Genomic DNA, 27,811 nt, shown 5'->3' with positions numbered 1-27,811 from the left:
GTCTCTAATAAAACGGACTTTAAACGAACAAAGATCAAAAGAGACATAGAAGGGCATTACATAATGGTAAAAGGATCAATGCAACAAGAAGAGCTAACGATCCTAAATATATACACACCCAATACAGGAGCACCCAGGTACATAAAGCAAGTTCTTAACGATCTACAAAGAGACTTAGACTCCCACAAAATAATAATGAGAGACTTTAACACTCCACTGTCAATATTAGACAGATCAATAAGACAGAAAATTAACAAGGATATCCAGGACTTGAACTCAGATCTGGACCAAGCAGACCTAATAGACATGTACAGAAATCTTCACCCCAAATCCACAGAATATACATTCTTCTTAGCACCACATCGCACCTACACTAAAATTGACCACATAATTGGAAGTAAATCACTCCTCAACAAATGCAAAAGAATGGAAATCATAACAAACAGTCTCTCAGACCACAGGGCAATGAAATTAGAACTCAAAATTAAGAAACTAACTCAGAACCAGACAGCTTCATGGAAACTGAACAACTGGTTCCTGAATGTCGACAGGATAAACAATGAAATGAAGGCAGAAATAAAGATGTTCTTTGAAACCAATGAGAACGAAGACACAACATACCAGAATCTCCAGGACACATTTAAGGCAGTGTCTAGGGGGAGATTTATGGCAATAAATGCCCACATAAGAAGCGAGGAAAGATCTAAAAACAACACCATATCATCAAAATTGAAAGAGCTAGAGGAGCAATATCAGAAAAACTCAAAAGCTAGTAGAAGACAAGAAATAACTAAGATCAGAGCAGAACTGAAGGAGATAGAGACACAAAAAACCCTTCAAAGAACCAATAAATCCAGGAGTTGGTTTTTTGAAAAGATCAACAAAATAGACTGCTAGCCAGATTAATAAAAAAGAAAAGGGAGAAGAATCAAATAGATGCAGTAAAAAAATGATAAAGGGGATATCGCCATTGATTCCACAGAAATATAGACTACAATCAGAGATTACTACAAACAACTCTATGCACATAAACCAGTAAACCTGGAAGAAATGGAAAAATTCCTAGACACTTGCACCCTCCCAAGCCTAAACCAGGAAGATGTTGAAATCTTGAATAGACCGATACCAAGGGCTGAAGTTGAGGCAGCAATTAATAGCCTACCAACCAGAAAAAGTCCAGGTCCAGACGGGTTCACAGCTGAATTCTACCAGCTGTATAAAGAGGAGCTGGTACCATTCCTTCTGAAACTATTCCAAATAATACAAAAAGAAGTAATCCTTCCCAAATCATTTTATGAGACCAACATCATCCTGATACCAAAACCCAGCAGAGACTCAACAACAACAAAAAAGAAAACTTTTGGCCAATATCCATGATGAACATAGATGCAAAAATCTTCAATAAAATATTGGTAAACCGATTGCCACAGCACATCAAAAAGCTTATCCATCACGATCAAGTAGGCTTCATTCCAGGGATGCAAGCCTGGTATAACATACATAAGTCTATAAACATATCCACCACATAAATAGAACCAAAGGCAAAAACCACATGATTATCTCAATACATGCAGAGAAGACCTTCGACAAAATTCAACAGTGCTTTATGCTAAAAACTCCCAATAAACTAGGTATTGAAGGAACATAACTCAAAACAATAAAAGCTATTTACGACAAACCAACAGCCAATATCATACTGAATGGGCAAAACCTGGAAGCATTCCCTTTGAAATCTGGCACTAGACAAGGATGCCCTCTCTCACCACTGCTATTCAATATAGTATTGGAAGTTCTAGTCAGAGCAATTAGGCAAGAAAAAAAAAGGTATTCAATTAGGAAAAGAGGAAGTCAATTGTCTCTATCTGCAGATGATATGGTTGTATATTTAGAAGGCCCTATCATCATCTCAGCCCAAAATCTTCTTAAACTGGTAAACAATTTCAGCAGTCTCAGGATACAAAATCAATGTGCAGAAATCACAGGCATTCCCATACACCAATAACAGATTAACAGAGAGCAAAATCATGAGCAAACTTCCACTCACAATTGCTACAAAGAGAATAAAATACCTAGGAATACAACTAACAAAGGATGTAAAGGACCTCTTCAAGGAGAACTACAAACCATTATTCAAAGAAATAAGAGAGGACACAAACAGATGGAGAAACATTCCATGGTCATGGTTAGGAAGAATCAATATCGTGAAAATGGCCATATTGTCCAAAGTAATTTACAGATTCAATGCTATCCCCATCAAGCTACCAATGACCTTCACAGAACTGGAGAAAACCACCTTAAACTTCATATGGAACCAAAAGAGAGCCTGGATAGCCAAGACAATCCTAAGCAAAAAGAACAAAGCTGGAGGCATCACACTACCTGATTTCAAACTATATTACAAGGCTACAGTAATCAAAACAGCATGGTATTGGTACCAAAATAGAGATATACATCAATGGAACAGAAGAGAGGCCCTGGAGGCAACACCACACATCTACAACCATCTGATCTTTGACAAACCTGACAAAAACAAGCAACTGGGGAAAGGATTCCCTTTTTAATAAATGGTGTTGGGAAAACTGGCTAGCCATTGTGCAGAAAGCAGAAACTGGACCCCTTCCTGACACCTTACACTAAAATTAACTCCAGATGTATTAAAGACTTAAACATAAGACCTAATACCATAAAAACCCTAGAATAAAACCTAGGCAAAACCATTCAGGACATAGGCGTAGGCAAGGACTTCATGACTAAAACACCAAAAGCACTGGCAACAAAAGCCAACATAGACAAATGGGACCTAATTAAACTCCAGAGCTTCTGTACAGCAAAAGGAATAATCATTAGAGTGAACCGGCAACCAACAGAATGGGAAAAATTTTTTGCAATCTACCCATCTGACAAAGGGCTAATATCCAGAATCTACAAAGAACTAAAACAGATTTACAAGAAAAAACGAACAAACCCATCCAAAAGTGGGGGAAGTATACAAACAGACACTTTTCAAAAGGATATATGAGGCTAACAAACATTCAAAAAAATGCTCACCATCAGTCATTGTTAGAGAAATGCAAATCAAAACCACATTGAGATACCACCTCATGCCAGTTAGAATGGCAATCATTAAAAAATCTGGAGAAAACAGATGCTGGAGAGGATGTGGAGAAATAGGAACATTTTTACATTGTTGGTGGAGTGTAAACTAATTCAACCGTTGTGGAAGACAATGTGGCAATTCCTCAAGGACCTAGAAATAGAAATTCCATTCGACCCAGCAATCCCACTACTGGGTATATACCCAAAGTATTATAAATCATTCTATTATAAAGATACATGCACATGTATGTTCATAGCGGCATTGTTTACAATAGCAAAGACCTGGAACCAACCCAAATGCCCATCGACGTTAGACTGGACAAGGAGAATGTGGCACATATACACCATGGAATACTATGCAGCCTTAAAAAATGATGAGTTTGTGTCCTTTGTTGGGACATGTATGAATCTGGAAACTATAATTCTCAGCAAACTGACACAAGAACAGAAAATCAAACACTGCATGTTCTCACTCATAGGTGGGTGTTGAACAAAGAACACATGGACACAGGGAGGGAAGCATCACACATTGGGGTCTGTTTGGGAGGGGTCAAGGGAGGGACAGCGGTGGGGGGCGGGGAGGTCGGGAAGGGATAACATGGAAACGCCAGATGTAGGTGATGGGGGGATGGAGGCAGCAAACCACATTGCCATGTGTGTACCTATGCATGCTGCATGATCTGCACATGTACCCCAGAACCTAAAGTACAATTAAAAAAACAAAAAAGAGGAGTATTTCAAGTAAATAGCATGTATTCAAGGATTGTCATGTAGCTTGATGTAGCTTCAATAAAGGGGACAAAGATAGAGAGATGGGGAATGACAGTATGCAAAGGACCCTGAATCTCAAGCTAAGCAGTGTGGATATCATCCTGAAAGCAATAAGGAGTTTTTAGAGCTTATAAATAGAAGGGTGACCTAATCAGATTTGTATTTTAAGAAATCACTGTGAATTCACAGTGAGCAATGACCTGGAAAGGGTAAGAAAGCCAGTAAGGAAGCGATTACTTTGTTAGGTGAAAGAAAAATCCGTCTTGTAGATCTGATCTCATTTGGTATAAGTTGATCTTGTAGTTTATCATCCAAACACAGGATACTTCTAAGAGTGGAAGGAGGCACTCTTAATCATAAAGTTATAGATAGATACATTAGTTATAAAAAGACAATGTCCTTGGCAAAGGGAGATATTTGGTCACCCTAATTTGGAGAAGTTGGTATCTATAATCTAAGCTGCATATTCTGGAACTATTTATTTGTGGTCAACAGATTTCAGTTCATTAGAAGGTGATGTACTGTAGATGCCAGCTAATTTTTCAGGAAAAGATTCCCATGGTCAGGAATTGAATTTCTTGAGAGTTTTTATCAAAATGCCTGCCTGCCTATGAATACAAAAGGAGAATGGGAATTGCCCCCAGATAGATACAGCCAATTCCCACTACTTTAAAATAACATGTATTATAGCTATATTTATATAAGCTCACACAGAGAAAAAGGGTGGAAAGAATGTCCTCTAGAAATGATAAGTATATAAGAATATTATAAACTCTAAGGCACTACACAGAGGTTTTATTATTTTTTTTGTTGTTGTTTTTTTAACTTCTTTTTTGAGTTTGTAGGTAAAATTTTTTAACTTCTTTTCTGAGTTTGTAGGTAAATGGAACAGTTAGCTACCATCCATGGTGCTTAATTCATACTTATGTTACAACCTCATCCACCAGGGCTCATTCCAATGAAATAATGGCTATACACACTGGGGCCTGTCCGGGGATAAGGTGGGCAGAGGGAAATATCAGAAAGGATGGTGAATGCATGTTGGGCTTAATACCTAGGTGATGGGTTGATAGATGCAGTAAACAATATGGCACACGTTTACCCATGTAACAAATCTGCACATCCTGCACATGTACCCCAGAACTAAAAATAATTTGAACAGAAGATTTGAGAGAAAAAATAATGGTTGTGAAAACAGTTTGAAAATATAATCATACTAAACAAACATGGGATTGCAGCATTATACTATTATTTTCTTAAAAGACTTTCCTTTAACTGCACACCTTCCTATTTTCTATTCCTGTATGTGTTATTTAACTAGTCAATAGTATCTTGAGTTTATTTTGAGGTTACTATATTATATCCTCCATTAATTTTGTTATAAAACATAACTATGCAAGAATGGTCTGATCAGTAATTTCTCATTCCAGTATGACAAAGAGATTATTGTCATCAACACAGCAGTGGCCTGTTCAAGTAATTCAAGAAATGGAATATTCGATTTGCCAATAACCCCTGGAGAAGAACTGGAAGTCATTGATACCACTGAGCAAAATCTAGTGATATGTCGTAATTCTAAAGGCAAATGTAAGTTTATTTGCTTATCTTTCATAACATTTCAATCACTGTTTTTAAAAAAACCTTAAAGCATTTTCCCTATAACTTTCAAATTAACAGTGATTTTTGTTTCTATAGATGGATATGTGCTCATTGAACATCTAGATTTCAAGTAAGTGGTTTGATTTTATGCTTTACATCATGAGTTCTTAACACACTGTTGTATACATTTGTTTGAAGAGACTACCGAATCTGTTGAAATTCAGGAAGTTTAAAAAATTAGACATGCAGTACCCTATTCTATAAGGATTACGTTGGGAGAGATTTTATTATTGTGTCTCCTGAGTATGCTATCTAACTTCTCTGCACAGCTTTATAAACATTTTAAAGGAACACAAACATGTTAAACTAGATCAGAAATTCCCTAGATATCTCTCACTCACTGTTTCATATTTAAAAATGTTTGCATATTTTTCTTTTTTCTCAGGCATCAAAGTTGGTCACCTTAGAAAGATCAAGATCAAATGCTATGGTCTGCACAAGGGAGAGCTAGTCCTAAGATCTTAGTCCTGCCTTACATCAGTTTCAGTTTACATGTCTAAATTTTGAGATGGTGGAATCTGTGGAAACTTTCGTTCAGAACTCAAAAGAGAAAAATAAAAACAAATCCTCAACATTTAGATGTTGGTTTCACTCCTAAAAGGTTATCTTTCAATGTCTATTTCAGTATCTACTTCACTGCCAGTTCAAGAGAATGTGAAACAGTATGTGTTAGCATTTGAGCACTTATTTAATGAGCCACAGCCAAAGTTAGAAATCATGCCTTATGGCACCTAGTCAGTTGTGCAGATGGTTAGTTTGCTTTTAATATTAGTACATGAGTGTTTGCAATTTCTAGATGTTGTGCATTCAAATTTGGAATAATTTAATTCTGAACAGTAAATAGCGTAACCAAGTGCTTTCAAATAGTCAAGTTTAAGGTATAATCTTAAAGTAATTATGGCTCAGTCTTTAAAAAAAAAAATCAAGGTATACCTGTCCTTTTACTTTATCACAAAAATTAACTTACATGAATACTGTTCCACATTGGTTTCTTTTGGGAATAGTCTGCTGAAGAATAATTTATTCCTAAACTTACCCATCATTTTAAGAAGGGCCCAAACATACTTAACAAAATAATATATATGCTATATTACTTTAAAACATCTTTGTGTCCAAAATAAGAACAATTGGCATTATTTTGTCTATGCCCAAATACCTGCTCAAATAATAGCATTCTTATGTACTTTCATTTATATGGAATTAAATAAAAATTTAAAAGCTGAACTGTAATGTTTGTTGTTTTTTTTTTTAAAGAGCTAAACTGCATGTCAATAAGAAATAAATTCTACATACACATTTAATCATTTCAAATGTTTAAGTGGCTTTTTCGGCACTGAAAAACCGAAGAATTTCACTCAGTTCTTTAAGCAGAATGATTCTGGCCTTCACAAGCATGACGGAATGTGTTTCCATGGCCTTGTTCTTTATATCGAGGCCATTTTTTAAAGCTTCTACGTTCTTTTTTCTTTTGTTCATGTTCCAAATGACATTTGCCAGTAAAGGCCAGGCTTATTCTAAAAGACAAGAATAAAAGGTATTCAAAAAGTTCAGAGTTTAGAGAAGGAAACACATAGAGATTATTACAAATAACATAATTAAGATATGAATGGAACAGCTAAAGGATTAAAAAATATTTTACGGAGAGGGTAAACTGAAGCTTCGTCTTCAAACATGTTTATTTATTAGACAAGGCACAGAGATGAAAGGCCCATGCTCTGTCGGGTGACTATGAAAAAATTCAAAGTAAATGGATTGTAAGATGGCTGGTGGAAAATGGCAAGAGCTGTTTGGAATAAGGTAAGGTGGGGCTAGAATGTGACAGACTTCACTTGTACTTTTTCCTGTAGAGAGTAAGGAGCCATTTAAGGGTTACGCAGTAAGAAAATGGCAGATATTTGGAGGATAGGAAGAAAATGCCAGATATTTGGGAGATGCAAAGCAATCAGCCATATGGATAATAGAGGAGAGATTGTTTTTGCCATATTTTAGGCAAAATGGCATTACACCTTAAGACAGCAGCAACAGAAATATATGGTACAGATGCCCCCCCCACCCATTAGAGGTATTACACAGGTAAAACAGAATGTCTTAGTGACTAATTAGATGTAGCGGTTAGAGAGGAGAATTAGGGAATGGCTTTGAGACTTCTTTTCTGAGAGATGAAATTAAGCCTGGTACCAAATTTTGGAAATATATTTCTGCTTGGACCAGAGACCAAACTCGATGTTTGGATCACTGAGCTAAATTTACCACCCAGTAAGAGACCATTGCAGCCCTCTCCTGCTCTCCAGGACAATAACTGTTAGAGTAGGCATTGTAAAAGACAAGGCAAGAAGAGTAAATGACTATGTTGAGCAGATATCTTCCATGCAATAATCCTGTCCAATAGAGAATCACATACCACATATCGCTCTTGCCACTTCACCAAGCCATGAAGCATTTTAAATCTTGGTGTAACAATGAGACTAACTTTGAACTCAGATAGGTTTGTTCCCTGCACTTGCCACCTCATTACATGGCCCCTTATTCTAATTTGATTCAGCTCTTTGCATCTCAATTTCCTCATTATTAGAATAGGGCTAGGCTGGGCACAGTCACACTCATGCCTGTAATCCCAGCACTTTGGGAGGCTGGGGCAGGCGGATGACTTGAGGTCAGGAGTTCAAGACCAGCTTGGCTGATATGGTGAAACCCTGTGTCTATTAAAAACACAAAAATTAGCCAGGAGTGCTGATGCATGCCTGTAATTCCAGCTCCTCAGGAGGCTGAGACAGGAGAATCACTTGAACCTGGGAAATGGAGGTTGCAGTGAGCTGATATCATGCTACTGCACTCCAGACTATGGGACAGAGTGAGACTCCACCTAAAAATAAATAAATAAAAAATAAAACAGGACTAATAACTCTCATCTTGTCTACTTCACAGGGTAGTTGTTATGCTATAATAATATAAAAGTAGTCTAAAATCCTTAATACACACTACTGTGTAAGTGGTGTCATTTGTGTACCTGGCTTTTACTGAAGTTGAAAGATGCTGAAAACAAAAATGCATTTTTAAACTTCAAATCATAAGTCTTAAAAGAATGACTGGTTATGTAATTTTTGTGTGTGTAGACAGAAAAATGTTCAGTGTTAAAAGCCTATTAAATAGTATACACTATTTTTAAGTATAAACTATTTGGTGTAATATAAACTAGTACTTATTATTTGATATGGTATAGGTTTTTAGAAAAAAATGATTGTTTTTCTATCCTTTTTATTCATACTTACTGCAATTATGTTTCTATTTCACCAATATCAGCCACATTTCCTCCATTCTTTGAATCAAAGCATCAAAACGATACTTCTCACATTATTAATTTGCAAGAATGTAAACACCATAACTAAGACTTCAGTGATATTCTAAGCAGATGTCATCTGTCTCCTAGAAACCCTAGCTGAGTGTAAAGATTCAATGGAAAGACTAAGTTTATATTTTATTTTCAATTTTGTATAAAAACATAGTAAACATAATGGGATCATCAGAAAAAAGACAGCATAATAAAATACTGTAACAGAGGCTAACACTGGTCTACCCATAAACTCATTTATATATTGGCCAGGCCCTCTAGTAACCTTAAGATGTCCCAAGACTTCCCCTCCCACTTCTGAGTTCCTCTGTGATATACTCACTCTTCTTCCAAAATAGCATAGCAACCTTCTTGACCAGGCCCTCTCCTGCAAATCTTCAAAACTTTTAAAAGGTATATTCTAGGGGGGAAGAAATGGAAGAGGAAAAATATGAACATATAATAACAAAACTAAGAAGTGGCTACCTCTTATTATGGGTGACATTTTTCTCATATTCTTCCCATTTCCTTCACTTTTCAAATTTCTTATAGGAAGCATCTATTACCTATGCAATTTAGGAAATAGAAAATATTTTCACTAATAAAAACAAATCCATTCTTTTCCTTAAAGTTTAGAAAAAGCGAATTGAAATCTTTACCTGTGTATCCTGATTTTAATATGCTTGCATTTTTCTTTTTCATGAGAGTAGAGTATGTTTTTCAAAAAGCACATAATCCAGGTGGGCCCAGTTTAATCACATGAGCCCTTAAAATTTGAAAAGGAAGGCAGTAAAGTCAGTCTCAACATGTCAGAAACATGTAGTTGAAGAGAAGTAAGGAGAGATCCAAAGCATAAGCCCCTTGTTGCTGGTTTTGAAGATGAAAGGAGCCATGGGCCAAGGAATAATGATGGCCTCTAGAGGCTTTAAATGACTCCTAACCAACAACCAAAAAGGCAACAAGGACCTTAATCCTACAGCAGCATGGAATGAAATTCTGCCAACAGCAGTGCACCTGGAAACAGATTCTCCTCCCGAACCCAGCCCTATTGATACCTTGGTTTTCAGCCTGCGTGACCTGAGGCAAAAAAACCAGCTGAGCCCGCTGGATTTCTAACTTATAGAACAATAAGATAATTTGTATTTTGGTTTTTGTAGTAATTTGTCACAGCAACAAAACCTATGCAATAGCTCAATTAAAGCTATAATGTACAACCAAGATGACAAAAACGAACAAAGGTGGTGTGTAATCACCAATGAGTCACAGGCAATCTTTTCCACTAACAACTTTCTGGTAACTATTAGTTGGTGCGCAGAATATCAGTGTAATGACGAAGCAGAAACAAAAGTAGCTTTCAAATTAACCAGAAACTTTAATTTGATTTTGTGAAAAAAGCTTATAAGCACTCAGGCTGCTTTTCTGTGTTACCTATGAGTTTCATACAGTGCAAACATTAATTAGGGAGAATCTGTAACTATGAAGTGCTGTGTAATTCAGGAAGACATCTTTTCTATTTGGTTACTAGAAGACAAATCCTTCCCACATCATATAACACTCACAAAAAGTATGTAACAAACAAAACTGAAACTTGAATCTGAGTTATTTGAACACACTAGCACTGAAAGTCTATTTTTTTCCCCTGAAACCAATTATAAAAGGTGGTCCCAATTTTAACAATTAAAAATTTTTTTTCAATAAATATGTAACGAAGTACTCCAATGGGTCAATGGATTTTTTTTCAAAGGTAGGCTAAGAATGAATCAATGCAGGATGTTTTTGAAAAAAGGAAGATATTACATCCTATATTATGATTGTCATGACACAACCTAGTGGCTGTTAGCTTTCAGTTTTATTTGTTGCACTCAAAATCCACTGTATATTTAAGCATATATGACAAAGAATACAACCATTCTTCCTAAAACAATAAAGATACTATCCTTAGAGTTCACAGTTCTATAACAACTTTACATTAAATGTTCAAAACATTGTACAACCACAGATAATTGTGAACAGTCTTGAGAGCTGTATTTTAGTACATTAAGGCAACTTCAGCCAACACTTGAAGAGATTCTGAATAATTGTTACAACAAAGGACAAGTTTGATATTTGAATATTTGAGGTTTCAAGAAATATTAAATGTAACTTATGAACACTACAATTTGTGAAGCTGTGATCTCACCTAAAAATTAAGATACTCATCCTATCAGTATCAAAGATACTTTTTTCTTTAAAAAAGGAATTTACATTGAATGTGGGGATATAAACCCTGTATTTAAACAAGGGCTTTCAGTTTCTCACACACATCTGTGAGGTAGGTTATTATCTATATTTTTAAATGGAAAAACTAAATGAGGTTATGTGATTTGCTGCTGCTTCAGCAGCCAAAGGAAGAAACAGGTTCCAAGTTAGATTTTGTTCTTGGCTCTGAGTTGTTTCCTTGACAAACTTTTTAAAGGGTTAAAATGTAAAAACTGCTATTCATTGCATTAATTTTTAAAGCATGAGAAGGCAGCCAAATGTCCAAGGTGACTTATAAAGTCAAACAACATTAAAAAAGTAGAAAAATACATTTAGCGAACAACTTCTGATGGCGGTAGTGTGAAGTTTGGCCAAGGGAACTCAATCAGACAGAGACAAACATGATCATTTGTAGGAAGCAGATCTATGGAGAACTGAGAGGGATTAAAAAAAAATAAAATATAGTTTGAACAAGATTTTCTTACTCTTCCTATAATTTAAGGGAGAAGGCACAATTTAGTGTTTGGTTTTGTTTTTGTTAGAACAGTGAATCTATTTCTTTTCCACTTTAGGAAAATGTTATCTGTCTAGAAAAATGGTCATTTTTGGTAGCAAAACTTATTTTAAAAAATGTGTAACTGAAAAATGCACGTTTAAATTAGAAAAAAAAATAACAATGCAATTCTCCTTGGCTAGAATATTTTTGTTCCTCCTTGAAATTTTAAATCAAAACTAAGTAGCAACCACCCCCACCCGCCTGCCTCCAAAAAGGTTACACTGTATGCACTGTAAGAACCTTGTCAAAATTCTATGTATTATTCAAAAAAGTTTTCATGCCTGACATTCTCCAAATTCAAAACTCTCTTATTTTTCCAGAGAGTGCGCTACTCTAGGATTTAATTACACTTTAAATGTAAATGCAATTTACCTACCCTGCTTGTCCAAACAATCATGAGCTACTTCCATAAAATCTAAACTACTTTAGATATAAACCATTTTTACCAAAAGTCACATACACAGTCACAACTGGAAACTGGCATTGCTATGCAACACTGGCAGTAAACATTAACATTAGCTTGCAAAATTAACACAGGCCTACAGTGTGATAACTCTTCTAGACCCAGCCTGATTCTTATCAGGCTATGGCTGAAGAAGTTTAATTAAAACTCAATCCAGTCTAGACTGTGAGACCTGTTCTTCATGCTATTACTCTTCAGTGACATCAAATGCATCACAATTATATGTGGAAAGGCTAGTAAGGATGCCAGCAACTTGCTTAAATGAAGTTTTTATAATTTTTAAAGCTCAAACATAAGTACATTTCAAAGTTTTATAAGGTTTGGGAGAAACTCTATCAAGCTAATAATAATTAGGTGTTTGTAAATTAGAACTATACTCTATGAAAATATATCATCTACTATAAATACAAAATGAAAAATTATCAATCTGCATATGAAATTTAGATAAACCGAATTCAGATACTAGTCAAAAACTATAACAATTTAGATCAGGGACTAGGACTAGGTTTTTTTTTTTTTTTTTTTTTTTTTTTCAGACAAAGTCTTGTGCTGTCACCCACGCTGGCATGCAGTGGCGCCATCTTTGTTATTGCAACCTCTGCCTCCCAGGTTCAAGAGATTCCTGTGCCTCAGCCTCAAGTAGCTGGGATTATAAATGGCCTGCCATCACACTGGCTAATTTTTGTATTTTTAGTAGAAATGAGGTTTTACCATGTTGGCCAGGCTGGTCTCGAACTCCTGACTCAGGTTATCCACCTGAGGATCCCAAAGTGCTGGGATTATAGGCATAAGCCACTACACCTGGCCTAGTTTTCCTTTCTTAAAAATGATTGTGCTATGAGAATCACATAAAATTATAAGAAGAATCATGTCTTAAAGTTTCTTCAGTATTTTAAGCACCCTCAATAACTTAGAAATATTTATAAAAACCAATATGCTAACAAATACTTCAGATAATTACATCTCGTTAGTACAGTCAACTGGTTCAAATAATTAAACTAAAAACTATTTATTTAAGACTACTTTATGCCACTCTAAGACTTGAAAGCAATACATCTGTGTTTATTTTTATTACTCAACCACTCTGATGTTTTATTAATTCAGACGGTTCTTCCCCAGAGGAAAGGTGGTTTCCTATAAAGAGCAATTGATCACTGCTGAATGCCTGCATGGCGTTAAAGCTCTATGAACAGCTTTCTGGTCCTGCTTCCTCATCTGGAAATGGCAAATATGCTTTTTCTGGTTACCTCACAAACTTATTATAATAGTAAACAATATGGAGGGTCTCTAGATCGAAAAATCATTATCAAAAATATATGTAACACTTTCATCACTCCAAATTTGTAATGCTTTGCTTCATGCCAAATGGACATGGTGTTTCACCACGTTTGGTTTTCTGGATGACTTTTGCCATTTGCATTCCTCTGGCAGCTGTATTTAGAAAAATATTCAAGTATATACCTTTGATATGCCTTACCAAATCAAAACAAACATTCACACTAGTATAAAAACTCTAAATATATAAAAAGTGAACACTAACACAATCATATGAAAAAGCAGAAAATAACTTTAAAGCTCAAAAGTACCTTAGAAGTGTTAAAATCTACCTCTCCCATTTTAGGAGTTATAAAAATGGGGCCAAACGTAGGATGTGTCTTACCAACAGATTGCACATATCCCTCATCCAGAGTTTTTAATAGAGTCTTTGAGAACTACTATTAAAATAAATTACATTCCCTATTTAAAAAGCTACAGGGTGACACAGGAGAACCAAGTACATAAATGCCGGATTGAAAATATTTGGGTCTTTAAAAACAAACAAAAACAGACAAAATTGTGAATGTATCTAGCAATTAGATACTGAGATTTTACAACCATTAATGGGATGTAAATTATTAACCAGTGAACAGACAAAGTGGTATCTGTGGCAGGCATGTTCCAGGTGTTTACATTTTATAAATGGAAGGTGAAGTGCCTACATTAACTCAGTACACTGCACATTATTAGATGGTACAGATAAATCCAAATAGATCAAAAATCTATAATAGCTGTTTATGATTATTTTCTAAACTATGTCTCATTTAACAGTAAAAATCAATTTGTATTCCCTGAGTACAAACTGGCTAGGGAATAAAAAAAAGCAAACCCAGAATTATAAAGCTGTCCTGAAAAACGCATTTGCAGAAAATGGAGAATTGTTTGTGCTACATATAGCCAATACCCTGACATAGAAATACAATCATTTCTGATTAATTTAGGCTCCCGGATTCTCTTTACAGATACCTAGTATCAAGGAATGTAAACACTAGAGATTACAAAAGTGTCTCTTAAAAGTTTTGTTAATCAAAACAAAAACCCAACTTGCAAATGGTTTGCCTACTTCCCTCTCTGCATATTCAGTCTGAGAAGGTATCTGCCTATTCCTACATTGAAGCATAACAGGAATTAGATCTTCATATGGTATCATAAAGTATTTAGAAAATGTTCACTGACTACACATTTTAAAAGAATCAGTGACTTTTTAAAAGTAAGAATAAGTGACTTCTTTTAAAAGTAAGAATCAGAATTTATCATCCACAGAGCCAATAAGCATGGGTCACTAGTCTCTTAGACTTTTTTAACAAGTAATCTTGTTTCAGGCTTTTCAGTCACCCATCCATTAGAATAATGTTGCACTCAAAAAATAACACAAGCTGATTAAGAAAACCAAGATGTCATGCAACAAGTTGGAGACATAAAAATTCTATTTAGTCCAGCATTCACTCATGATGAACATGTCTGCAAGTTAAAACAAAATGACTCTAATTTTCAATCAGATTCTTCCCAACAACTGATAAAAGGAAGTGCTAACTTAATTATTAACTACCCTAATTATGGCATTCTGGGACAATACTTTCCTAAAAATGCATTGGATATTAAGTTTTTTAAAATGAAAAATTTGACAAAGCAAACTTCAATAAAGTTATATCTTTTTCTTTTTTTCACAGAAAGATCTGTCAAAGTCTTTAATGCTTAAATCCATTGTCACCTTTGATGGGAAAATTGCATGCAACATTTTTCAAACTTAGTCCATGCAATCATTTTTTCTGTGGAGCATCTCACAGGATATACTTTGGGAAATGCAGTTCTCGAAGCACATGGAGTCCATTTCCATGATATAACCAAAGCCTTATCTGTAACCTAATAATAGAAGCTCTCCTCCAGAGTCTTAACTAGAGTAAATTATTCTTAGCCCACATCTACTTACCACATCCATAGTTTAAAAGACTGAAATGTGGAAATTTTGGGTTAACAACTGATTCTTTCCCTATATCTGCCCACAAACAACAAAAAGGCTGCCGTAACAATGTTCTACCTCTTATTGTGCTGGACTATGTCTCCTGAAATATTCTTTAAAAACCAACCACCTAGATTCATGAAATAGCTGTTTTAAAAAGATGCACATAAAAGAACCCAAGCTGTGACCATTAGTTCTCCCAAAATTCAGTAAATATCAAACTACAGCTGTTCATAAATACTGGCAAGATTTAGAAAACGGTAAATAAATTAACTCTCAAAAAACATGACAATCATCCATATAAGGTAATTTTGATATGAACAAATTTTTAATATCTATTAGACCAATGGAGCTAAAACACCATTAGATTCCTTCTGCCTTCAGAATTTTTGTGTATTTTGTCATTAGGGTTAAGTAAGCTGATTAGTTCATTTTTTCTAAGTTAATTCCATTCATAACCAGGCAAATATTATGAGGTGGCCCTGTTTTTCCCAAAAGAGGTATGTACCCATTTGGAGAACCCAAAACTATCCCATATCTATAATGCACATCAGACTAACACAGCAGGACTGCTTTTCCCTATACAAATAATCACTTAGTTACCCTTTGGTGCCACAAGATGGCAATCTTTCAATAATTAAACCTTAAACTATCTCAAACTGCAATCTGCCCTCTTTCCCAAATTGCTGAATGATTCTCTTATTTTGATATTAAGAAGTTGAACTAATAAGTTATTTAACATCAGTTTTTAAAAGATCTGCAAAGTCATATGATGTGACACAATGCAAATTCCTGATTCAAAGAATGTTTAAAGACAGACACGCCTGTCTTACACTAACACAGAAGAAACTAGGTCTAATATTGTCATTTGCCTCTTGGTAGAACATACATTATTTTTGGCAAAGAGAAATCTTTCAAGGTAATGTCATTTTTCTGTTTTCAAGAGCTTAATGTTTTTAGGGTAATTCAGGTAAATAAGATGGTTAAAATAACAAATGAATAAATACAAATTAGATAAATCACACATAATTTAAAAATATTTTAAAACAAAACATAATCAATAAACTATTATCTACCCTACTATATATAGCTTGTGTTTTTTAAATATTAAAAAAATATGCACAAAGCAAAAAGAAAAACTGTTTGGTTTTTGCTTAAAAGCACTGGTGTGTGAATACGTGTGTGTGTATATATATATATTTACTTATTGTAGAGATAATTTTTTTCTTGATGTTCAAAGCTTCCCTGCCCCATCAGGTTCAACAGTAAAGGTCATAGCCTATCAAGCTTTGAAAGTGTACAAAAGCCCTTAGGTCCAGAACAGTGTTTTCAAACTTGAAACTAGAAAAAAATTCAAAAGCTGTATCATTCAACCACTGAGGATCACACAATAAACAAAGACAGTAGTGACTAGGATAGGTGGAGTGAAGGGAGTGGCTTCCAATGAAGAATCAGCATTGTGAGATGCACCAGGACCCTAAAACCTGACACACAAAATAAAGATCAAAGAGAATTCTCATTTAAAGGACTGTTGATACTTTAACTATTTTATCACTGTTGGTGAAATGCAAAAATCAATAGAGCCATAAAGAATTTGCGAAAGGTAGGTTTTGAAGGCATTTTTTAAATGACGTAAGTTTATGTAAAAGACAAAAATTGTTGCAATTCCAGATGTTCCAATACTAATTTGAAACTTGAAGGCTCTTAAGCATATTATTCAGGGAAATCGCAAACTAAAACCCTGAGTTAGTTACAGCTGTTTTTAAGGAATCTGAAAATTGTGTTTACCTGTTACATGACCCCCGTCTTCCTGTTGAATATACTAGGCAGTATTTGTAAAAATACTGTCAGAAGTTGGCTTCTGAAATCTTGAGGGCAGGTTTTTAAGATTTCAACATTTAAATAATATCTTACTAGTGGTTCTTTTACTTTTTAATCGTTTTTTGTTAAAAAAAAAAATTGGGGGCATAAACACAGCAGAAAGCCTACTGAAATTTAGGAAGTAAACTAGATTTACCTACACTAAACAGTAAAGCAAGGAGGTGTTGCCAAACCACCCTTACATTGAGATGGTTCACCAGTGTGGTGTGTTAATCATCTGTAATGAACTCATAATTGTAAATTTAAAATCCTCATCGATATTAACCTATTAAAGATACTGCCTGTGTGAATTTATCATAGGCACAATAAAATTACAGATTTCTACAAGTAAATAAGATGTCAGATATTTTGTTTTCAGTAATTTCAATAGCATTGTGTGTCCCCTGGAGATAATTCATGTCTCTCAATTAGTATTGCAGCAGATGTTATCCAAAAGCAATACAAAAAATTTAAAGAATATATCTGATTTTCATAGAGCTATAACAGAAAGAAACTAGAGACAGATCATCAGCGGGCTAAAGTAGTGATCAGACTGGCACACATTTCAAAAAAATCCATGGTGTGACTGCCCAGGCGAGGTGAAACTGAAGACAATGTGCTTCCAGTCAAAGAGCCAGTGAGAGAGCCAGAAAGTGAATGGCTCTCTGCAGTTGTGGAATCAAAACTTGATCTTGGTCTGTGTAAGCCAGCAGCAGAACAGGAACGCTGAGGTGTTGAGGAGCCAGACCTCTGCTCCACTACTTCATCTGAAATAGGCCAAAGAAGAGCAATTTATATTAAAAGCATATATGCCCAAACCCTTCCTATGAAATTATGATATCCAGAATATTAAGTAAACACATCTGAGTGAGGGCAACTTAATACTGAATGTCATGTTTCACTGTTTTAGGAGCACAGTCCTCTTCTTTCCAACAGTCTTAACAAACATCACTACCAATCACAACACTTGCACACAGTCAAAATGTGGTCCCTACGTCCTTCTTAAATTGAAGTATTTGATATTAGAATCAAACTGATATCTCTGCATGTGAAGAAAGTGTATTCTTGACAACTTATTTTCTTCTGGCATATCAACAAAAAAAAATCATTAAGGTAAAAATAAAAGTTACCATGATACATTGCCTTGGGAAGACAGGGTGCAAAGTGAGAGAAATCTTTTTAAAATTGCAGATTCTACGATTCCCAGGACCAGTCTCCAGAAACTCTGATGTAATAGGTCTGGAGTGGTTCCCAAGAATTTGCAATTTAATAATAACAACATGTAATTTCAATGGAAGGGGTCTCGGATCCATATAAACACTACCATACATAGTTGATGGTAGCTCAAGAGTAAAATTTAAATGCTTTGTTTAAAACAGCTTCCCTAACTCTAAACTCAGTTCCATTCTTGTTCCATCTATCACCTGACCCTTGGTATATTCTGGTTTTATCCCACTTGGGCCTCTGAAATGAATAGTCACATTTAGTTTACTCAGGTTTAATCCTCGGCACACACTAAGTTCTTGGATGTGACAATTTTCCCTGACGCCTTTGGCTCCTTGATTACCATGGGTACCTAAATCCCAATAGAGACCTATTTGGCCATCCTGGCCACCCAGGATGAGGAAAGGTGATGAAGGGGAAAGTTTAGACATTACAATACGAACTAATAAAATATGAATGGAGAAATGTGATGAAGCCCTGACAAGTCAGTTAATTTAAAAGGTAAAGCCTGCCTCCCTGTTGTTCCTTACTTGTGCTCCACGGCCAATATTTCAAATGATTCTTTTATGCCATGGAGATACTTCTTGTGGAAAGATTCCAGGTAAGGGGTATTCAACATGTCTTTCATCCTTTTCACTTCACTTACATTTTGGTTAAGTCTAGATTACTTAAAAACCAGTGCAGGACCTACCCACCGGATGTCTTCGAGACGATTTTAACATCTGGTCAACTAGTGCCAAATTTTATCTTCTGAGAGCTCATGCATGCATAGCTTCCTTACCATCAATGCTTTTAAAGTCCAAAAGATAGCTCCTGTTATCAACCAGGTAAAGTTGTAAGCTCATTTTCACATAATTGCCAGTCACTGGATTTTTTCTTCTTACACGAAGATGGTATGCATTCACTACCTAAAGTGAAAAATTAATTAAAAATAATAAACTACAAAATATCTCCCTTTTCATTGCAAAAAATGGCAAAACAAGCAATTAATATGTGTGAGGTAGGAAAGGAATATCTGAATAATTTTTATATTACTGGTAATTTAGCATTTATTTAATCCCCACTAGTAGTACCAAATGGCAATTAAGATTTAAAGGAAAAATTACTTGAATAAATTTGGGGTACTGAAAAAAAAAGAGAAAGATAAAGGAAACAAAGAGAACCCACAGATTACATAAAGTCTAGCCTTCACTCTAGATAAACATCAACTCTAAAATATTGATTATACTTTGGTTGCCCAGTCTCTGCTTAAACATGTTCATGGATGATTATGGAGTAGAAGGAACAAAGAGAACCAAGCACAGTGGCTGATGCCTGTAATCCTAGCACTTTGGGAGGCAAAGGTGGGTGGATTGCCTGAGCCCAGGAGCTTGAGACCAGCCTAGGCAACTTGGTGAAACTCTGTCTCTACAAAAACATACAAAAAAACAAAACAAAACAAAAAAACCCCACTGCATCGAATATTCTGGATTTTCAAAACATCTGTGATATTGGTTTCAAAAATGTTTCAGTACAGAATTTCAAAGATGTTAACATCTCTTTTTAAACTAACTAAATAAAACTACTTCAAAACAAAGAGATCCGTTTTTTATATAATTTTAAGAAAATATTCATGTACAAATAATAAAATGAAAATGACTAATTTATTTGCACATGTCAAATCTATATTTACATGGTAAGTTGGAACATTTTTCTTCTTCCTTTAAAAGTTCATGATCCTCAGGAAAAGAACAAGAGTTAAAGGCATATCTGAAATGGAAAAATGCCCCTCCTCACACACATATTCAAACAGAACTAAAATGAAATTGAGTACTAATTTTTAAGAAAAGCAAACTGTGGGCTGAGAGTAAGGAAAATGACTATAAGCATTAAAAGCACTAGCCAAATAAGAGAGAATATCAGAACTTAGAGAAAAATGATTATTGACTGAATAAATATGTGTGATGGTATAATTTGTATTGACTACTAGCTATTACAGCCACCTGCCTCTGTCCCCTTAAAAATAAAAAAAACCTCCCTAAAAAAAGAGGAAGTAAAAACATACTATCTTTGAAGACACTCATGATTTTCCATCGCTATGATGCATGCTGAAACCAGTAAGATGATTTCTAGTTGATTACTTGTTTTCTTGACCAAGAACACTATTCTATAAAGCAAAATATGTTGTTTTCCAGCATCAACTGGTTTTCATCCTTATAGAGGTTATTTTGTTTTTAATGTACATAGTATATTACTAGAAAAAATTGTGCAATACTCAACTCAGCAGTTCAGAACAGCTTATCGTATAGAAAAAATGGCTTCTACACATGATCCCAATACATTATAATTTCCTACCTTCCATTCAAAATCCAGTTGCTTCATAGCTCGATAAACTTCAGCCATAATGTCATATGGTTTGCTCTGACTTCGGATTCCAAGATGCCACTTGGCTTTTTTCACAGCTAAAGATTTGGGCTTAGTCGTATTCAGTGCATCCAATGGACATCTTGCTTTGGGGCTGTCTGCTATAAGAGGTGGCATCCTTTCTGGATGAGGTTTCAGGCCTGGAGGAATATGCATGGCACTATCATCCATAAAAGAACCAGATGGAGGACTAGAGGCGAGGTAGAACTCACTGGCTTGGTTCATTATTCTCCGATTATCAATGATAAGATGATAAGCCACTGCAAGCTGGTCTTGAGGGTCACCACTATATAAACTGTTCATTACTTCTGATTCTGTACACTCAAATTTTTCACATACTTCTTTCACAGCCTCATCATCAATGACATTAGCATCATAGGAAGGGTCTTCAGGAAATAAGTAACTGGGCAAATCTTGTTTAAACCATTCATGCTCTCTAGGAAAAACACAATACACTATTGTAAGACATGCTTTGGCAAGTCCAAATAATTTAGACATTGGGCAATACAACATAATAGAATCAAAAGATCTGGTCTCTAGACCTAGCTCTGCCACTTACTAGCTATGTGACCCTAAGCAAGTTAATTACCCACTACCCTTGAATAACTATGGTTATAAAGACTTGAGGATTTGGCTGACATTCTCTCAAAAATGAAAAAAGCAAGCCCATCACTTTAAGGAAAACAATCAGCAATATTTGTTGCCAATGACAAAATTCAAGTTTTCAAGCAAAACTTTAAAATTTTGTATTATTTGTATGAGTTTAACAGCTTCCCAATACTTAAAGACTTTCTGATGAAGTTGGTGTTAATAATAATAAATATGTTTTTCTTTTCCAACCACTTATCTGAGTGAAATCATATCTTCTTTACACACTTCAACTTATACAAAATAATGCAACAGATTGAATGAAGAAGGTATGAGAACCTAGCTGTCTTTAATATAAAATAATGTCTCTTCTCAGAATTTTTTTGTTGTTTTGGAAGATATGGTTATTTTTCATGAAAGATGTATTATTTAACATATAGTGGGTTTATAGTTATTTTTAAATGAATTAAATGTTTTCTTAATTTCTTAGTTTTAATTGTAATATAGTAAATATTTACAGATATAACCTACATTAAAATAAATCCCCCTTGAGGTCCTCAGTAATATTTCAGAGTTACAGGATTCTAAAATCAAAAAGTTTGAGAACTGCTTTCCTAAGCCATATTTTCTCACACTTCTGGGGCTTTGCACTTGATGTTACCACTGTTATCCTAGAATATCAAACCCTTTTCATCTAACACAAACTACTTCTTCTAGATTATTGCTACCTGGTAGAACTGGGCTTCCCCTAAGATAAGTGCAAATGAAGACATGTTTTGACTGAATGTCTTCTATTCGCTGACTATTTATAAATATTTACTGAGGAAATACCATGGACAAAAAGAAACACTCTTCCTCGCAAAGATTATATTTTAGCTAAATAGAGATTAAACAAATATACATAGAAATATAGTTACAAATATGCAAATCCTGAGATAAATATTGCAGTAGAAACTGCATAGAGTAAAATGAGAGTGTTTAATTTAGAATGAGAAGTGGGTGATCAGGGAAGCCACTCTGAGTAATATTTAAGCAGACACTAGAATGATCAGAAGTCAGCTATGCAAATAGTTGGGGAACAGATATTCCCAGCAAAAGAAACATTATGTGCAAAAACCATAAGACAAAAAAGAGTTGTGCTGTGCTCTAGGAACTGGAAAGAGCTCAACATCATGAAGGCAGAATGAGTTGAGATGGAGTGCTAAATGAAATCAGGTACTTCTAAGAATTGAAGGCTATAAAAAGGAAACCTCACAATTTGAACTGGTGGCTGATGAAAATCATTGAAGGATTTTAAAGAGATGGGGTGACATAACCTAATTATCATTCTGTAAAGATCATTTTGTTTGTGGTATAAAAACTGAATTGAAAAGATAAAAATGATGATGATGATGATGCTAGTTGCAATAGTCCAAGTGAGAAATGACGGTGTGTCAGGCCCTGAGGATATGTACAAAGATAAAACTTCTATATCTACTAGATTTTTCGATCACAACACATTCTTATAGTTGTTTTTTTCTTAATCTTGCCCACTAAACTGAGAGCTTCTTGAAATAGTGACCACACCTTATTTAGCTCTATCCCACTACCTAGTGCAGAGTAAATGTTCAATAAATGCTGAATAAATACATGAGTTAGACAAAGTATGAACACAAAAATCCATTCATGTATTTATTTGCTACATAATAATATTAAGCACCTATTAACGTTTAGCAATAAAAATAACTGAGATAGATTGTTTCTATTTTTTTGGTTTTTTAAGACAGAGTCTCACTCTGTTGCCCAGGCTGGAGTGCAGTGGTGTGATCTCAGCTCACTGCAACCTCCGCCCCACCAGGTTCAAGTGATTCTCCTGCCTCATGGGATTACAAGTGTGCACCACCACACCCAGCTACAAAAGAAGTAACAAAAGACAAAAAAATTATGTTACTTGTCTAATATTTTTAAAATATCAATGACAAATACAGAAGTTAAACACTTTCAAAATAAACTCGAAAAATCTATTATTTCATAAAACAAAATACCAGCAAAAACAGTCAAAGTCAACTTTTTCAGAATCCTGGAAATTAACCAAAGGCTTGTAACAATCTGAAGACTGTCTATTCAAGAAAAATGGCCGAATTTCAGTAAGAAAGGTGAGATTTGTGGCTTTTTAAGTTGTCCTATGTCCGCTTCCCTTTGTCCAGTTCCATGGCAGCCTTGAAAACCAACAGCCTCATAATCACAGAGCTGCGAAAACCAGGAGCTTAACAACCACTGGGGCATTGGGGTGGGGAAAACAGACGAGCAGAATAGTATATAGCCACCCAAAACTCCTACCATGAGAGAACTGTCATTATTTTACTTACCTAGCAGTTCTCTGGAAACCTCCCACTCACAAGCCTGGTTTTTACATGACCTGACTCAGAGCTTACTCTCACACAGCCTTCTCCCCAGGGCATTTGTTTAAAAAAAAAAAAAAAAATCCCACTCACAAGCCTGGTTTTTACATGACCTGACTCAGAGCTTACTCTCACACAGCCTTCTCCCCAGGGCATTTGTTTAAAAAAAAAAAAAAAAAAAAAAAAAAAAAAAAAAAAATCAATGACAACTGTCTAACATCCTAACATGCCTGAAGCAACAGTGAAAGTTGGGTAAATGAAAAGCTGACCAAGACACTTAAAAGGAAAAAATCAGGAAATACAAGTTCCAGAGGGGTCTTTGGAAAGCTCTGATGTATTTCTGGGACTCAGGCCAGAAACAAATGCAGCGTTGTGTGTTTGCCTGAGAAAAAACTGAAAGGGCCCTCATTTGTCTTCACTGGTAGATTTTGAGGCTCTGCACAAGCAGGAAATGAAGGCTAAGGCAGAGTTACAAACTGCCTGTTGGAGCACTGAGGATATACCCCAACATGCACACAGAGCCCATCAGCAAAGGATGGGAGACTTACTAGATCACGGTATTTAAGGAAATTTTTGTCTAATCAACAGCTGATCATTAAGCTAACCAAAGAGAGATTTCAGTAGCCATATAAAAAAAAGAATACAGATTTTGCAGAATCAGATCAGGAAATCACCAAACAAATAGGAGCAGCAGCAACAACATATGACAATTATAAACTCTAGGTATATACCTAAGAGAAATAAAAGCATAACCATACAAATTTTGTGTGTAAATGTTCAGGGCAACAGTAGTCATAAAAGCCACAAATTGGAAAAAACTCAATCTTCATCAACTAATGAACAAAATGTAGTATATTCATACAGCGGAATATTTTTCAAGCAAAAAAAAAAATGAAGTACTAATACATGCTACAGTAGGAAAGTACTTTAAAAACATTATGCTAAATGACAGAAGCCAGATACAAAAGGCCACATGCAGTATGATTCCATTTATATGAAATGTCCAGAACAGGCACAAAGACAGAAAAGTAGATTAGTGCTTGCTAGGGAGGAAGGGGAAATGGGGAAGGGATGACTATTGCTGTGTATAGTTTCTTTCAGGGATGATAAAAAAAGTTCTGGAATTACATGGCTGTAATGATTGTGAAACTTTGTGAATATACTAAAAGCCAGTGAATTATACACCTAAAGGGATAAATTTATAATATGTGAATTATATTTTTTAAATTAATTTTAAAAAACAATAAGGAAACATCTAAATTTTGATTTCTAATTTATTAATTTAGTCAAATGACCATAATTTCTTGTAACAATTGCCAATTTTAAAAGCTTTTAATTTTCAGGACTCAGTTTCTGAACTAACTCTACAAAGTGATCAATGACTAGGATGTTTATAGAAGTTCATCTGAGACAAAAGCAGTTCACATGGGTTATTATACAGGCATCAGAAATTACATATTTCTATCACTACTACCTGAAATGTGAAATTGATATATGACTTAAGGTTAGATAGATATATGACTTAAAGACTATCAAATTTTAGAAACCCTATGATATGCCCAAATTTCTTTTAAGTACAGCTAAAATGTTAATAGCTAACATTATGTTCTAGACATTGTTCTAAAGGTTCAATTATATTAAGTTGAATATTTGCACTTTCTGATATTCATTTTTAGACCTACTTAAATGGCAATTTCACATGGTTCAATCTATGACTACCTCCCCCAAATTCTAATGTATGTGGGAAGTAACTAAAGTGCTCATAGCTAATAAACAGAAGCACTGGGATTTGTGCTCAGTTGAACTTCAGACCTCTCACTTTAACTATAATAACATTAATACTATTACTAAGTTAAGGTGCCTGGGGACACAAAGATATATTTTCTGTGAAGACAATATCTGTCTTGTTTACCACTATATTCCCAGCACCTAGCACAAGACCTTGCACAGAGCAGATGTGAAATATTGATTGAATGAATTAAAGCAAAAATGGTTAAATAAGCAAATAAATATAGAGATATATTTTTCAACCTCCAATGGCTATCTTACAAGAAAATAATAGATGTACAAAATAATATTAAGATAGTAAGTATATAGTAGCATAAGATATAAATAAAACGATAGATTAACAGAAGGATAGATGTCATCGAATTGATGTAACAATCTGAAATAGTGGAAATAGCACAGGTTTTGAATTCAGTTTAAGTTCCAAGTTGAGCCCCAGTTATACTCCTAATTAGCTGTGTAATTTTCAACAAACACAGATTTACTCAACGTTTTAATATGTGCTAGATTTTGTGCATTTTGCTATGAATCAATAATTTGTTCCTAATTTAAAGTAATTTATAATTTAATAGGGGCAAACAGATACATAAATCATGACATAACCCTTCTGAGCTTCAGTTTCATGGTTTGTAAAATGGTTTATAGCTACCTATGAAAAGTCAATGCAATAACATAGTCAAGCCATACAGCAAAATGCTTGCTATTTTTTAATTTTTCAATAATTAGTAACTATTTTCCCTATTTACCTCTATTTTATCAAATCAAAAATTCCCCAACATTGGCCAGGTGTGGTGGCTCATGTCTGTAATCCTAGTACTTTGGGAGGCTGAGATGGGGAAATTGCTTGAGGCTGGGAGTTCAAGACCTGCTAAACATAGCAAGACCCCAGCTCTTAAAAAAATAATTTAAAAAAATAAAAAGAATCCCAAAACACTAAAAAACTGAATATAGATTAGTAGAAGAAAATGAAAACTATAGATTCAAGTTATATTAAAGTACAGAGATGAATGATAGTTTCCTGCCGTCTACCTATGTACAAATTAACTCTTACCAGTAAACATATGACATTTTTCTTAGTCTATAAGTATACAAACACTGTTTTAAAGTAACAAATAAGTGTTATTACCACCTGATATTTTAAATAATTTTTTGTTTGCTTTTTTGAGACAGAGTCTCTCTCTGTCACCCAAACTGGAGTGCAGTGGCACAATCTCAGCTCACTGCAACCTCCGTCTCCAGGGTTCAAGCAATTCTACTGCCTCAGCCTCCTGAGTAGCTGGGACTACAGGCCTGTGCCACCATACCTGGCTAACTTTTTGTCCTTTTGGTAGAGAAGGGGTTTCACTGTGTTAACCAGGAGAGTCTCGATCTCTTGACCCCATGATTCACCCACTTCGACCTCCCAAAGTGCTGGGATTACAGGCGTAAGCCACCAAGCTGGCAAAAAAAAAAAAATTAATATAGATGGGCTCTCACTATGTTGACCAGGCTTGTCTTGAACTCCTGGGCTCAAGTGATCTTCCCATCTCAGCCTTGCAAAGTGTTGGGATTACAGCGGTGAGCCACTGCACCGAACCTATTACTATTCTAAATGTATATGCTGATACAAGCAGCTGCAAATACATCAGCATGTCTAATTTTCTTAAAAAATAGTCAATTCAGAGAACTATATATGCTAAAGAACTATAAACACAAAGGGCTTTATTTCCTCCTAAGTTCATTTTTATAATTAAATCTGATGGCTAATTTACACTTTTATATTTTTGCGCATGAGGTTTGGAACACTGAAGAAAGGCTGGAAAAAGAAAATGATACATAAATGCAAAAGGAATCATCAGTCCTTGCTTGCAAGAAATCAGCAGCAGTCACATAAACAGCTACCGCAGCCATCATTTAAATATTCCAAAGGTTGGCTGGGCGCTTTGGTTCATGCCTGTAATCCCAGCACTTTGGGAGGCTAAGGCGGGCAGATCACAAGGTCAGGAGTTTTATACCAGCCTGGCCAACACAGTGAAACCCTGTGTCTACTAAAAATACAAAAAAATTATCTGGGTGTGGTGGTAGGTGCCTATAATCCCAGCTACTCGGGAGATTGAGGCAGAAGAATTGCTTGAACTCAGGAGGTGGAGGCTGCAGTGAGCCAAGATTGTGCCATTGCACTCCAGCCCAGGCAACAGTGCAA

At 35.1% G+C, this 27,811-nt stretch overlaps 2 protein-coding genes across 3 annotated transcripts in view; one reads left to right on the top strand and one right to left on the bottom strand.

The window, feature by feature from the left end:
* The window catches only part of FYB2 (FYN binding protein 2), a 113,989-nt gene extending 107,239 nt beyond the window's left edge, over nucleotides 1-6,750 (top strand). For both annotated transcript variants that reach the window (XM_017543991.2, XM_017543990.2), the window contains exons 18-20: nucleotides 5,298-5,454; nucleotides 5,563-5,596; nucleotides 5,912-6,750. In XM_017543991.2, the coding sequence (XP_017399480.1) occupies nucleotides 5,298-5,454; nucleotides 5,563-5,596; nucleotides 5,912-5,933 (213 nt within the window). In that variant the 3' untranslated portion in view covers nucleotides 5,934-6,750. The remainder of the gene's footprint in view (nucleotides 1-5,297; nucleotides 5,455-5,562; nucleotides 5,597-5,911) is intronic.
* A 9,837-nt stretch (nucleotides 6,751-16,587) lies between these two features.
* PRKAA2 (protein kinase AMP-activated catalytic subunit alpha 2) overlaps nucleotides 16,588-27,811 on the bottom strand; it is a 63,095-nt gene continuing 51,871 nt past the window's right edge. Inside the window, exons 7-9 of the mRNA XM_017543989.1 lie at nucleotides 20,807-21,311; nucleotides 19,254-19,380; nucleotides 16,588-18,015 (exon numbers count right to left, since the gene is read on the bottom strand). Coding sequence (XP_017399478.1) covers nucleotides 17,777-18,015; nucleotides 19,254-19,380; nucleotides 20,807-21,311 — 871 coding nt within the window. The 3' untranslated portion in view covers nucleotides 16,588-17,776. The remainder of the gene's footprint in view (nucleotides 18,016-19,253; nucleotides 19,381-20,806; nucleotides 21,312-27,811) is intronic.

This window comes from Cebus imitator, unplaced genomic scaffold (genome assembly GCF_001604975.1).
Source record: "Cebus imitator isolate Cc_AM_T3 unplaced genomic scaffold, Cebus_imitator-1.0 Scaffold163, whole genome shotgun sequence".
In the NCBI taxonomy this organism is placed as follows: Eukaryota; Metazoa; Chordata; class Mammalia; order Primates; family Cebidae; genus Cebus; species Cebus imitator.
This window is presented reverse-complemented; position numbering and strand designations above follow the sequence as displayed.